The 13663-nt window shown below is 42.3% G+C and overlaps 1 protein-coding gene across 1 annotated transcript; it reads right to left on the bottom strand.

Moving 5' to 3' along the window:
- Nucleotides 1-1298: 1298 nt before the first annotated feature.
- fam83ha (family with sequence similarity 83 member Ha) lies at nt 1299-9643 on the bottom strand. Its single transcript, XM_029521562.1, has 5 exons — nt 9457-9643; nt 7859-8312; nt 7581-7745; nt 6399-6523; nt 1299-6221 (listed from the first exon to the last, which is right to left on the bottom strand). Exons 2-5 carry the CDS (start codon nt 8300-8302, stop codon nt 2165-2167), a joined length of 4791 nt encoding a protein of 1596 aa, XP_029377422.1. The 5' UTR covers nt 8303-8312; nt 9457-9643; the 3' UTR covers nt 1299-2164.
- Nucleotides 9644-13663: the final 4020 nt, after the last annotated feature.

The following is a 13663-nucleotide window of genomic DNA, read 5'->3' as shown; positions in this document are numbered from 1 at the left end:
AACTGACCCTCTATAAACAACGAAACTAAATCAAGTGTGCACTTTCCCTTTAGACTTGAGACACTCAAGGCAGCGAGGGTCCTTTAAAGATTAGTGTAGTTCAGTTCGACCTTATCAAGACATTTCCAAGACCCCACTGTTTCTGAGGCAAACCACTCCTTTCATAACCAGCACACTGCGGCATGTGACTGCAGGCAGTTACAGTCACAGCCAGAGCTTAATCGGTTTTAATTTGTTTCAGTGTTTTGCAAGACAAGCCCCACAAAGTAAATCACACAAATAAATCTGGACCATTTCATAAAGACGACAAGAGCTGATTATGACAGAGGAGAGCGAGTCGATAGAAGGCACGCTGGCATCATTTGAGAGAATTGTCCTGAGGATGCTGAGGTGTGTTTGAACAGAATCAGAATCAGGCTAACCAAAGTTAAAGCAAAAGCTTTAAATCACATGGCTGTTGAAACTTGTAGAAATAGTACACAGCACATGCAAACAACCTTCGGTACATTTCTGACAAGGGTATTAGTCAAATAGTGATTTTCACCGAATGCAGGTCTGCATATTGTTCCGTTTCCAGGGTTGGGCCTGTGGTAATGGGGCACAGTGCGAAATCTCTTCATGGGGTCTAAAATGCCTGGTAATCCCTGGTGAGCATTCCTCTGATGGTTTTGTGTAACAGTAGCTCTAATTTTGGCCTGCGGGTGGTGACAGAGGAACTTGTTCTGATGTGATCTCTGTTGACGAGATGTGATTCTCATGAGATGGTGATAATTGGTTGTGTAATGTTGGGAATCAACAGTTAAGTGAAGCACAATGCTATGATGAGGATGTCAAGATCAAAGATTTATGTGGGTACAAACCACAATTACACAGTATATTATATACAGGCAGGTCACATTTCCAACTCCACAAATGATCTCATTAAGGAGAAAAGGAAATGTTAAAATACTTTAAAAGCTAAGTTTAAATTCTGTGAAATACAATTAGTGTGATATTTTACAGCGTTATACAGAACTAATTATTCATTTTATATATGTATATATATATATATTGCAGAAAGTTTGGGTTCATTTAGAAAGTACATTTTGATTTTTCATATGTTTTAATATCAGAGCATGGGTGTCAATGATGATGCCACTCTGTCGTGGTGGTTCAAATAGCCATTGCTAATGTTATCAGTGACTTTGCTGTTATGATTTATGCATGCAAAATATTTTCATTCTAAATTTCATTAACAGGACAAGATAACTTCTGATTGATGCAATTCTGCAACATCAGACAGACAAGAGCTGAGGAAACACATTTCAAAAGACATTTTATTCACAAATATACATGTTGCTGAATCCACTGTGAGAGCCACAACTCTACATAGTTATTGATATTCTTTGTTTGGGAATCTGTAGTTCCAATGTACATGCATGGCAGGTTTTCATGCAAAAGGAACTAAAACAAATGTACAGAGACAATTAAAGGGTTTGTTCAAGCAAATGTAAAACTCCACATATATTTGTACTTTGCGTATTTTATATTGCATCTTTAAATGCCTTAGAGTGTTTAACAACTCAAATAGTAAATAAATTGGGTGATTTGGGTGAAACAACCCCTTAAGTCAGCCAGCTCATCTTGTAAAACTAACATGAAACCCGAATTTGTCCTATTAAATACTGTTCAATAGAAAAACTAAACGAAACCTCACATATTGTGAGGTGCGCAGTAATTCACACTGATATTGTGTGTCATTTTAGAGATGCTATCCTGTTTCAGTCTCAGGTTTATTTAAAATTGTTTTAAAATTCAAAGTAGATTTCAAAGAATTAAAGCTAGTTATTTACATGAGAATAACAGTTCTCTCATAAAAGATGAGGACGGCCATATTTATAGAAAAATCTGTTGCACAAATTGCACTTGACCCATGCAGTCTGTAAAACTATATTCAACCCCACTCATCTTTTCAGTTCATTAAGTTTTCATTCATAACAACTTGGCAAAACACACACAATAAGTCCTTGTTGAACATCTGCATCACTTCACGTCTTCTTTCTACACTTACTGTACAATTTATCCTCTTCTATTCTTATTTTTCTTTCGATACCAGTTAGGGTGCCATCTGTGAAAGTAATGGGGTCGTTCAAACGGGGAATTGCAGCAACAGTGCTATCTGTATTCATACCTCAAATCGACTGTAAACTTTCCTCTCCTTCCTCATGCTCTGGATTCTTTCCAGCAGCTTGTCCTTTTCCTGCGATGACTTAGGCTGCCCTCTGTTAAGTGTCCTGAGCCCTCTTTCTTTCTCCCTTTTGGCATTTTTGTCCGCTTCATCTTCTTTCTCGTCATCGGTGACAGGAGACTCTTTGGTCGCCTCGTTCCTGCTCTGGCTGTTGGCAGAAATCTGCTCCAGAAGCAGCTTTGTATCGTCTCTGAGGTTGCTGCTTGAGAGCACGTTGGCTGTTGATGAGTGGTAGCGAGACAGGGTTGATTTTGGCTGCTTGGACTGTGGCGATACAGGAACTTCTTCTGGTGTGATCTCTGTTGACTCGGAGCAGCTATTTTGGTTTACTAGATCACTTTTGATCGATTCCTGCGTTGGGCTTTTATTGACCTTATTTGTGACCTCGGTGTCCTCAGGCTTTTTGTTGGGCAATTCATTTACTTTGCTTTCTTCGCTCTGTTGGTCAAGTTTGTTATTCTCAGCAGGCACAGGTGACTCTAAAGGTGGGCCCTCAAGTGTTGGTGTTGGCTCTGTTGGGAGTTTTGAGGTAGGCTCAGTTTGGTGAGAAGTTTCTGTTGATGGGAGCACAGGAGTTTTGTTTGAGTCTGTTGTAACCTGCTTGGCAACAGTGGGTGCACCTGAGGGGCACAATGTGGACGTGTTGGTTTCTGCTTTTTCAGCCTCGGGGGACGTAACAGATCCAGCTGAGTCAGTTAGAGCAGAAGAACATAATGTTTCAACAGGAGCTGGAATGACAGATCCCGTCAGGTTGACTTCAGAGGGAGGGGCTTCTTCTGTTTGTGCATCTTGTGGAGATGCATTTGTTGTGGCTTGGGAATCCTTCGAATTAATGTCTGGATCAACAGAAGGGCATGCTTCTGAGAGGGTATATTTAGAAAGTGGGAGTGAACTAATCCTCTCAGCTTGATCAGATCTGAAGGCCAAACTCTCGAGGTCAGAAACATTAGCTACATCTGACTTAGGTGATGAAGGGCTAAGACAAGGAGGTGAAATATCAGCTTTAACATCTTTTGATGAAATAACCTCAGGTATCTGAGGGTCATTTTCTGAATCAGGTACAGACTTTTCTGAAGGTGTAGGAGCACACGATTCTTTGGGATCTGTCTGTGTGGTGGAGTTTAAGGATTTGTTTTGTTCTTTGTTAACAGCATGTGTGTCAGTAGAAACATCAGACTCCTTGTGTGCAGAGACTGTTGAAAGGGTCTCAAGTGACATCATTTGGGAATCGGGATCCAGATGAGCCAGGGTGGACTCAGATACTGCAGGAGTGTTGTCGGCTGTTTGTGAGGAGTCACATGACGAGGTGCTGACAGATTCTTGCACTTCTGTTTTGTCCAATTTTGGAGACAAAATGCTGGAGGATGTGGTTGAGTCAGAGAGATTTGAAGATAAAGTCTCTTCAGGAATGGAAAAAGGAGCAAAGGGGAGAGCTGAACCAGTCTGGGAACCAAAATCTGTCGGATCTTGATTCGAGAAAGAGCTTTCTACTGGTGGTTTAGAAGAGCTCAGCTCAGATCCTGTTTCTTGCTCGGGAAGCTGTGAGAGGGAGGAGATACTGGTTTCTAACTGGACCGATTCAGGGTTTTGGATGTTCAATCCAGCAGATGCAGAAGACAATGAAATGGGAGTGAACAAAATTGACTCCTTTGAAGTAGAATTAAAGTTTGGGCTTTCACTTTCATGCATATCTTCCATAAGAGGAAGGGGAGTAGCGGTTATTTGTGTAGGTGGATGAAGTGGGCTACTCTCTTTTACAGGTTTTGGGTTTTGGTTGCTCAGACAAGATTCTGTCTCTGCAGAAACAGGCAGCGATGTTGCTAGTTGGCTGTCTTTTAGCTCTGAGTTCTCCGCATCAGTTGAAATCGTGGTTTCTTCATCTTTAGAGCTTTGAGAGATACTGCAATCATTTTCGACTTGACTGTCATGCTTTTTAGTTTTATCGTTGGCATCTAAAGACAGACTGACTGACCTAGATTCTTCTGCAGGTATTGTTTTATTTCCTTCATCTGTGGAAACATTTTTTGGTGATAAATCTGCAGATTGTGAAGTATGAACCACCTTTTCTGAGACTTGGTTTGCTTCAGGTTTCTCCGTTTTAACAGCGGTGGTTGTTAGATCTGTTGGGGGTTTCATCGGGCCTTTGTCTTTGCTCTTTTCAGCTTCTGCAGCCTTGGCTGCTTTGCGTTTTGCTGCCATCTCCCTAAAAAACAAGAGCCTGTCATCAGGATTACTCATATCTACAGTCAGTGGAGTGGTGAGCAGAGATTTGGGTGGTTGTACTGGCTGATCAGTTTTAGGCAGCGCAGCTTCAGAAGCCTTGGATCTGGGCATTGATGGTGAAGATTCTATTTTCTCTGAATCTGGTAGTTTTGGTGTCTCCTGTGCCTTGCTGTTTTCCACCAGATCTGTTGAACGTTCTTCTTTTGATGCATACTGATCATCTGCCTTATTGGCTCCATCGTCTGTTTTGGGCTTTATGTAGCGGCTCCACTCAAAAGGCTCTCTTGCAGGTCGCCTTTTTCCTAAAACCTGTGAAAGAAAAGGTAGCGAGGTCTGCTCTGCCTCGTTCACCTCACTTCCCTCATCTGGTTGGCCTGCCGCACTTTTGGTATCTTGAGAAGTGTGCTGCTGCTCAAGAGAGCTGAATATCAAAGAGGATCTTAACCTGGAGCTCCTTGGCATTGCGGCATTGTAGTTCCTACGGAATGACTCCTCCCTTCGGAGACCGACGGTTTTTGGTTCTTTTTGTTCTGCCTCCTCGGCCTTTTCCCCTTCAGCCGTAGATGATGATTCTGAGGGGGTAGGTGTTGTTTTATTTGTAGGTTCATCGGGGGATTTCTTTGGCTGCTCTCGTACAGTGGTTTTGATATAATTCGGCATCTGACTTGCCCGAGGTATTGCGGGAATCTTAAACTCTCTGACATTTGGTATTTTAGAAGTTGGTAAATCCATGCCTGGTCCCGTCTGTTCGACAAGGTTAGAAGGCTCTTCAAAAGGGTCTGGTCCTTGAGGTGGCACCACTGGCAGGTCTTCGTCTCCTGGATTATCACATGCACTGAGGTATGAGCTAATCCTCCAGTTTCTTAGCCCCTGTTTTACTGAAGGATCTTTGCGGAGAGTGTTAGGTTCCTTGAAACATTGCTTCTGATCAGATGGATTTGAAGGGCTGGGGGAGGTCTGACAGGCATACGGATGGCCCAAACTCAGTCTTCTTGGATGAGCTGTTGAACTGAACGGTAAATCTGCATTCGGCAGTAATTTCTCTGAGTCCTGGTCAAAGTCCACATTTCTGGTAGAAGATAAATATCTAAGCACTGGGTCAAAGTTGTCAGGCGGTTGCATCTCTTGTGGTAAACCAGGTTCATAGCATTGATCTGCTGAATGATAGTCTTGACCCCAGGGCTTGTCATAGCCACTGGAATCGGCTTCCGGTCCGGGCCCTGGATAGGGCTGGTGCCCCCTGTGAAACTGCCTTCCCTGGTTCTCAGGCTCTGTCGTTCCCGGGTGCTGCAGGAATGGGTGAGAGAATCGACCATGAACACCCTCAGCGTAACTGTGACGTTTGAAGGCAGCATTTTCCATCATTGGCATCCTAGCGTAGCCCTGATCAAAAGGTGGATCCATGCGAGAATGCTGGGGGGGAAACCTCCTGTGCATATCTGACGGGCCATGCAGGGATCCCTGCCTTTCCAGAGCCACCATTCTCCAATCCGGATCCATACGTTCATCATAGTGTCTGAACCGGTCATCTGGATGAACGTTTTCCAAAGAAAGGAATTTCCGGGAATCCCTGAATAAAGGAGTTCTTTCGCTTGTGTACTGCCTCTTTTGCAAGCGGCTAAAATCTTCTACTGGAGCAATCACATTTTCAGTGATAAGTGGCTGGGACTGAGCGAACAGAATCCGAAACTCCTCATCAAAGGTTGTGACGAGTTGCCCGAGGAAGAGGTGTGCCATGCAGCGGTGTAGCTTCTCAAAAGACCACATGAAGCTGGACAAAAACATGACAAAAATGAGACTTAGTAGAATCAGGCCGTTGGATATTCATGTCTGGTTTTCAATATCAGCAGATGCAAAATAAAAGCAGTCATTAAAAAAAAAATCTCAGTATGAACGGCTGCCTTGTGTACAGGACAAAGCTCTCTGTGATAACTTTACATTTCCTCACCTGTAGTTTCCACTCAACACAGCCCTGCAGTCTGTCAACAAGAAGCGATCCATCATCTGGCCTTTAAAAGACTTCCCTGAGCGGCAGTGATACGTGATGCCAGACACTGTTCTCACTCGTAAAAACTGCAAGACAGACATCAAATCCACTAATTATGAGAAAAGTTGAGCTCAGGCGATCAGATGACAGTGATGTTAATCTCAGTCTAAGGTAGGTGGCAGCATTGCATGCACACTGCCACCCTTGAAAGCAGAAGAAAATGGCTGAATATCAAGTTCCCTTTTACAGGAAAATATGGTTACTGTGATTTCTTCCGATGGCAGAAATACTTTACAGCTACAACTACCATATTTTAGCAAGGACAACAAATATTAGACAACATGAAAAAAATAATGTGACCGCCCTTCCTAAACGCCTTGTCTGCACCTGAGCATGTACACAAAAAACAAGTCTCATAGAAGAACAGTCAACATCACAAAAGACAGCATAGTTTAGTGTGACGGGGCTGCACGAGAAGTAGAAAACACACACAATGTAGGAGAGTGACGGCAAAACAAAGCAAAAACTAATAACAGATCATTTAAAAGGAGAGAAAGACAAACAAGATTATGAAACACAAAAAAAAAACAAGGTGCTATTTAATATCTTTCTCACTGCTGTTTGGTCAGCAACGATCTCAGATATCTAATACATGTACATGTACAATACATTTGGAAAGTCAAGGCTGGCAGGTATTCTTTATTTATATTATGGAGTCACCTCTATGAACGGCTGTGCTGCACACTGCTGATAACTTCATGTGTTCGCTTAACGTGAGACAGAGGACACACAAACAATACGAGGAGTGTGATTCTGTATTAATGTCGCTGTTGACATATCCTTAGAAACCATAGCTCTCTGTGTTTTCCAACTTCCCCTTTTCTCGATGTGTCCCCAGGCTCCGAGCACATGCATTGCTGCCAAAGATGTCAAACTTTAAAAGTCAGGCTGGAAATATAGGTCGACATATTCGCTGTGTAAAAATAAACGACAATGTTCATGTTCATTTTGATAAAGGAACATGTCAACCAGTGGAGGAGTGTATAGAAGAGTACTGCATTCATTTACATTTTTTTATTTATTGAACTGAAACTCAAAGCCTGTACCAAAATGTAACGTTGTCCTGAAGGAACATTTACTCACTTGAATGCTCTGCAGATTGACCCTGTAGTTGGACACCATGTTGATGAAGTGATGCGCATTCTCCTCATCCAAAAGAATATAGACAGCGACGTTCCTCATGGCAGCGTTGAGGATATCCGCAAACATGTCAATATCAGTAAACATGTCCATCACTACAGCAATGACCTAAGAGGACAAAAGCCAAAGAGAGAACCAGCGTCAAGACAACACCGTGTGAAGAGTTTGAATGTCATAGTTCAAAGTTGGACATCAAGTTTCCCTTTGTAAAGAAAGCTGACCTGCTGGGCGTTCTTGATGAGTCTCCGTGCCTGCTCCTTGATGCTGGGCATGTCAGGCTCCGGGGGGTTGACCAGAGTGGTAACTTCTGTGGGCTCAATGAAGTGATGCACCTGGGGCCAGCCAAGGTCCAGGCCTGGGACCTCCAAGTCAGAGTGAATGGGCCAGTAAGTGTCTGAGGAGCCATCTCCAGCGGGCTCCAAAAAATGCTGTTCGGGGTGTTGGCTCAGCTGAGGGGCCTGAACAGAGTTCTGGATGTACTGGATCTCAGGAGTGGACAGGAAGTCCACCACATTAGCGTTGTAGAGGAACTTGTAGTATCCTTCCAAATCCTCCTCGACCAGTGCGTCGACAGCTATGCGATACTCTTCCCGGTAATGAGGAGGCAGGTAGTTGGGGTCCAGGGGGTTATCTCCAGCAGAGGAACACTGAGATCGACGCGCCATACTGCTGTCTCTGGAAGGCGAGGGCAAAACAGGAGACGTGGTTCATGTCGTGTACAGGGCTGATTTTCAGGGTGAAGATTCAACCGAACAATCCTGAACTACGGTGTTAGTGGAAATACTTTCCAACAGCTGTGATATGTTTGCTAATCAACAAAGGCCATAATGTTGTTAATTTCAGTTCCACTTTCCAGTTTGGCTTTTAGGTTTTGGACAGCTTGTCTAAAAAAAAAAACAATACACATTTAGAGACTTTACCCTGAACTCTGGAGATGTACATGACAATTATTCCAACAATGTCATACCAACATTCATTACCTTCAACAACAATTATATTGTGGCATGCTAACACAGTAATATTACTCAACTAAAGCTCAAAAGTGAATAACTCAACTAAAGCAATGAAATCCAAGACTGCAGCGTTGATTTGATGCGTGCCTGTTTTCAGGTGTGATCTATGATAGTGAAACAAGGCTGACAGCTTCGAAAACCAGCGCGGGTTCAAGTGGGCTCAAATGTTTTTTTCAAAACCGAGTTCTTACAATATCAGAGATACGATTGCATCACATCACATCCCAACAACAAGCACAATGGAAGCTTTATATACAGTTCCAGTCAGACGTTTGGGTGATTGATGACCTTCCTTCAAATGAATAAAGCGTGTCCAAACTATTTGACAGGTCCAGTTTGTTTCAGCCATCCTGCTCAGATCTGCAGACCGGACAGAGGAGATGAAGCCATGATGTGAGTGAATTACAGAACTATAATGGAAGAAAATCACACAGTGAAGGAGGGAAGATGGAATCTGACCACAGAATAGATGATTCTGGGTGTGGTTCTTCCTTCTGACCCAAAAAAAAAAAAAAAAAAAAAAAGTCTCTACAGGCCAGTTCAAGTAAAAGCAACAAAAACGAGAAGAGCTGAAAAAATGAACTCGGTCCACAAAATGAACACCTAAACTAAAAAACTAAAAATAACAACAAATCATCGATTCGACACTGTGCATTTAAATCATAGGGGGGTGAGGGGGGAGGAGAAGGAGGAGGAGGAGGGGGGGGGGGGTGTCTTAATCCTCAATGATCCTGTTAGATCGGCCTGTAAAATAAAGATCTGCCTCTTGTGTCTCGTCCGGAGCCGCCGCCGTGTGGAGGACTTACCCCGCCGAGGTCCGGCCTGTCGTCGGTGAAACTTTTCAGCCACTCATCGTGTGTTTCCTCTTCGCGTTTCTCTCTCTTTTGTTGCCGTGTCTCCTGTCCTGGTGGGACTCGTCGAAACAGTTGTGTTACATTGTTTTGTACCCCCACCACCTCCTCCTCCTCCTCCTCCCCACCCTTTCGCCAGATAAACCAGTTTACTGTAAAACTGGAAGCATCATGACTCCGGGCGCATTTACGCACCGAGCTCCACAAAACAGCCGAAGTTCAGCCGACAGCTTTCGCCCCGCCTCGACTCCAAGTTTGTTCACTTGTGCTGTGTGTGTGTGTGTGTGTGTGTGTCTGTGTGTGTCCCTTGGCAGCTGAACTCTGCACATGTGTTACCTTCCCAGCTGTAGAAACGACATTTATCAGCCAATGATAAATAACAACTCCACCGTACAAGTACATGTACAACACATTTGGAAAGTCAAGGCTGGCAGGTATTCTTTATTTATGTTATTTATATTATTTATATTCAGGAGATCCCCCCCCCAAAAAAAAAAAAAAAAAAAATCAATCCATTGGGTTTAGTAAATTATAATTATTTTATTTAACAGACTTTTTTTCCACATCGTGAAGAATAACAAAGCTTTATTGTGAAATCAGTGCCATGCCATTCCAGTTAGAAAAATAGAGGAACTGTCTTCTGCACCACTTTCTGTGTTTTGTAACGTTTATCTTTAGTCCTTTTTTAAATGGATCATGGATAAGTTACTCATTTTAGATCAGTGGTTGGCCACCATCACCCTCTTAAGATAACGTGTTTGGGAAAACCTTTAAATAATACAAAATGACCTAAAAATCAATGGTAGTCTATTGCCCTGATCATTCAAAGCCTCCAATTTAACATTTAAAGAACATTTTTATGGCACATGAAGTTTGTACTTGAATGTAAATGAATTCATTTATATTTAGGTCTTGAGTTGGGATCTAAAAGGAAAAACATTCCAGTTTATATTCTGTTTAAAGGGACATTTTCAGAAATCTGCACACACAATCCTCTGGGTGGTCAGTAAAGACCCATGGAAAGTTTTTGCTTGCATGAATCCAGCCCTTCTGTATCTTGTGTGACTTACCTACCTTAAGTGACACACCTGATCATAATATATATCTTTCAGAGCAAGATGATGAGCAACATATGATCTAGTCTAAACTATCACAGGAACTTCATTTGTGAATGTAAAAGGAGACTATTTCCCCTTAGACTCTCCTGTACAAGGAAATTTAACCTCCCATGAGCCTGTGGCCAGACAAAAACAACATGACTTGATTTATACTTTGAATTGAAAGACTAATAAAATGTCAAGAAGTGGCCAGAACAGCACCAAAGAAGGGAGCACAGTCAGACAACTATTCACGAGTAAAGAGAGGAATGTGTGTGCTATTAAGGTAAAATGCATGAATGGCAAGAATAAGCAAAGTTCGTGATATGTTAACATCAAATTTACTACCATTGTAAAGACGTCAAAAGACAGAGACAGAAGTGGATTAACCTGCAAAGCTGCCAACATTCATTCCTGTGTGTCTTATCACGCATAATCTCTTGGCACCGTTTACAGTTGGACTGGGATGGTATGGAGGCTTTGATGTATCTTTACACGGTTTGTTGAGAATGCTAATACTGAAACATACTGTTGCTCTGAAGTTGGAAGAAGGCCATGTGAGACCTCATAGCTTAATTCAGTGTTTTTACCTTCACGGGCTCCTCCACAGTCAGACCAAAAATAGCCTGGTCAGGATGGAATCTGATGAAGCTAAAGCAAAGGAAGTGATGCAATGCTGCTGCTCAAGTGAAGACTTGAAGACAATCCCTTATTGTTCCCTTCAGGCACCACCCAAGACACACAGAGGAGCAGCTGGAAAAAAAAAAAACAACATCAAAATGAGCATTCACTCAGCCTACAGATAGTCGCCAGAAAGCATACCATGAATGACGCCCAGCCCGACACATTTAACCCCAGTAGCTCACACAAAAATGTGAGTTTGGTGTCTTGCCCATTTAATTTAATGACTGACAGTGCTGATTGTGAAATATGAATATGGCCTAACAATGATTCACCGTTCGAGCCTTCCTGCTTTATGTCACATCCCCACGAATGTGTAAGTCAAACATACAGAGAAATTTATATCAGCTGGTCATAGCTGAGGGGGAATAACAACACAGTATCCTGTTTGGTCAATAAATACTGAAGTAGGCAGCAGATTGAAGCTGATTTGGGTGGTAAATGTTTTTATATGGCGGTCTTCTATGATCAATCTAATGTAGATAAATTTAATGAGAGTATTAAAAGATAATGTCAATACATACTTCCGAATTACGCCGCACATGCTGCAATAAAGAATACAACCTTGTTAAATAATCAACATCTTACACACCAGCTTTGTTGTCAGATGTAACATGAGGAGCTTTTATCTTCAATGCCAATTCCAGCGTACCATGTGTCACACCCCTCCACCCCACCATCAAGCTGCCATGAGTCAAGTGGAGTGGCATGACTCGAAAACACACTGCTGATAAAATATTAAATATCCCGTACTTGGTTGTAGCTGATTGTGTGGCTATTATCATTTGAACACCAACACAGAGCATAAATCAGAAAGGCAAATTCATGGCTTCAAAATAATAACTGAAGACGAGATGTTTTTCTGCTGAATGTTAAGGTATATTTCTGTTCTTGGGTGGGGTTGGACAGGTAGTGGCAGGTAATTTTTAAAAGAGAGAAGTAGCATGTCCATACCAGAGTTGGTCTAAAGGAGAGCCAGGGAAGTTTCTGAGCAGCTGATAATCTTTTGTGCTGCCTTCTCTACCCTACGCAGAGCTTTCTTGTCTGCAGAACAACAATTAGCATATCAGACTCAGATGCCCTTGGTCAATGGTCTCTTGATAAAAGGCCACAGGCAGCTTCTCCTCTCTATTGTTCCCATTGAGCACTCTCAGAAAATGGAGCTGCTGTTGTACCTTTTCTGCCGTTGCAGTGCTGTTGGGACGCTCAAGGAGCACCACCAACACTAGTTTTCATTGAAACTATCAACCATTGGACGGCTTGCACAGAAATTTGGCATAGATGTTCATGCTGCATTTAAAATGAACAGTGATATTATTAATTCAGGTTTTCCAAATTCATTCAACCAGCAGTGGAAATAGTGCAGATAAGGAGAGAGTGGGAGATTAAAGAAACAATGGAAAACGGAAGTGTCACAGCTGTATAACCCATTTCTGGATTCACCATTTGGCACGGAGACAGAGGAAGTCATAACAGCTCTCAAGGAGGTGAGATCAGGCTTGACCACAGAGACGATGAAACAAGAATTAAGATGACAAATTAACACACTTTCAAATTGAATTGAGCATTTGGCCTGGACGGATGATTGTCTTGAAACATTAAATTCATATTAATTCATAATCTACCTGTAATTCAGATGAGATTTTTGGATTTTATTTTAAAATGCATGAAAAGTCCTGTAATTTTACTTCAGGTTTAATTTGGTGTAACATTTAGAATGACTGAGTGTTTGTTTGTATCAAAGAGGAATGACAGGAAAGACATGCACCTCTATATTTGTCACTTGTAGAGGCCATGGCGAATTCCACAGATGATTGTAGTCTTACAACATTTTGTGTCTCTGAGAGTACCAAACACCTTTCAGGCTTTTGTTGGTGAGCGTGATGGCAGTGATCACTGCAGTTTTGTCAGGCGAGGATGGGGGTGTTCAGCCAGAGACTGTCACCTCGCTGGAGGAGAAAGGAACAGACATGAACACACAGGTGAGACAAAACCAAGACAGTAAAACACCAGACTCTTGTCATTGTGGAATGTGTAAATTTACTGGAGCATGAAGATGTGGAATGATCCTCGGTTGTGTTGAGATGGCCACGTTGGGGCGGTGCTCAATTTACGCGGTGAAGCAGCAGGTGTACATTTGTATCTGCTTTGACTGTTATTTTCCTTGTTGACGGCGTTTGTGTTAAAGAGTGTACTTCTTCTGTGGATTATCACAAAGTTTTTTGTTTTTGTCTGCTCTAGTTAGGACTCCTCTTTAGATACATTTCTGTTGTCCATGTACGTGTTTAAAGCCAAGTTTGTATGCTCCTGAAATTGCAAGCAATAACAATAATTTGTTTGCCTGTGTGTACCTGTCATCACAGGTGAGGTGGCAAAAACAGGTG

The sequence above is a fragment of the Echeneis naucrates genome, chromosome 15 (genome assembly GCF_900963305.1).
Source record: "Echeneis naucrates chromosome 15, fEcheNa1.1, whole genome shotgun sequence".
Taxonomy (NCBI): Eukaryota; Metazoa; Chordata; class Actinopteri; order Carangiformes; family Echeneidae; genus Echeneis; species Echeneis naucrates.
The sequence above is the reverse complement of the archived record's forward strand: the minus strand, read 5'-3'. Positions and strand labels throughout refer to the sequence as shown.

Coding starts and splice junctions, on each gene's coding strand:
- fam83ha (XM_029521562.1), bottom strand. CDS start 8,302: ATGGCGCGTCGATCTCAGTGTTCCTCTGCTGGAGATAACCCCCTGGAC. Junction 7,746..7,858: donor TCATCAAGAACGCCCAGCAG/GTCAGCTTTCTT, acceptor TTGTCCTCTTAG/GTCATTGCTGTAGTGATGGA. Junction 6,222..6,398: donor GTGTTGAGTGGAAACTACAG/GTGAGGAAATGT, acceptor GTTTTTGTCCAG/CTTCATGTGGTCTTTTGAGA.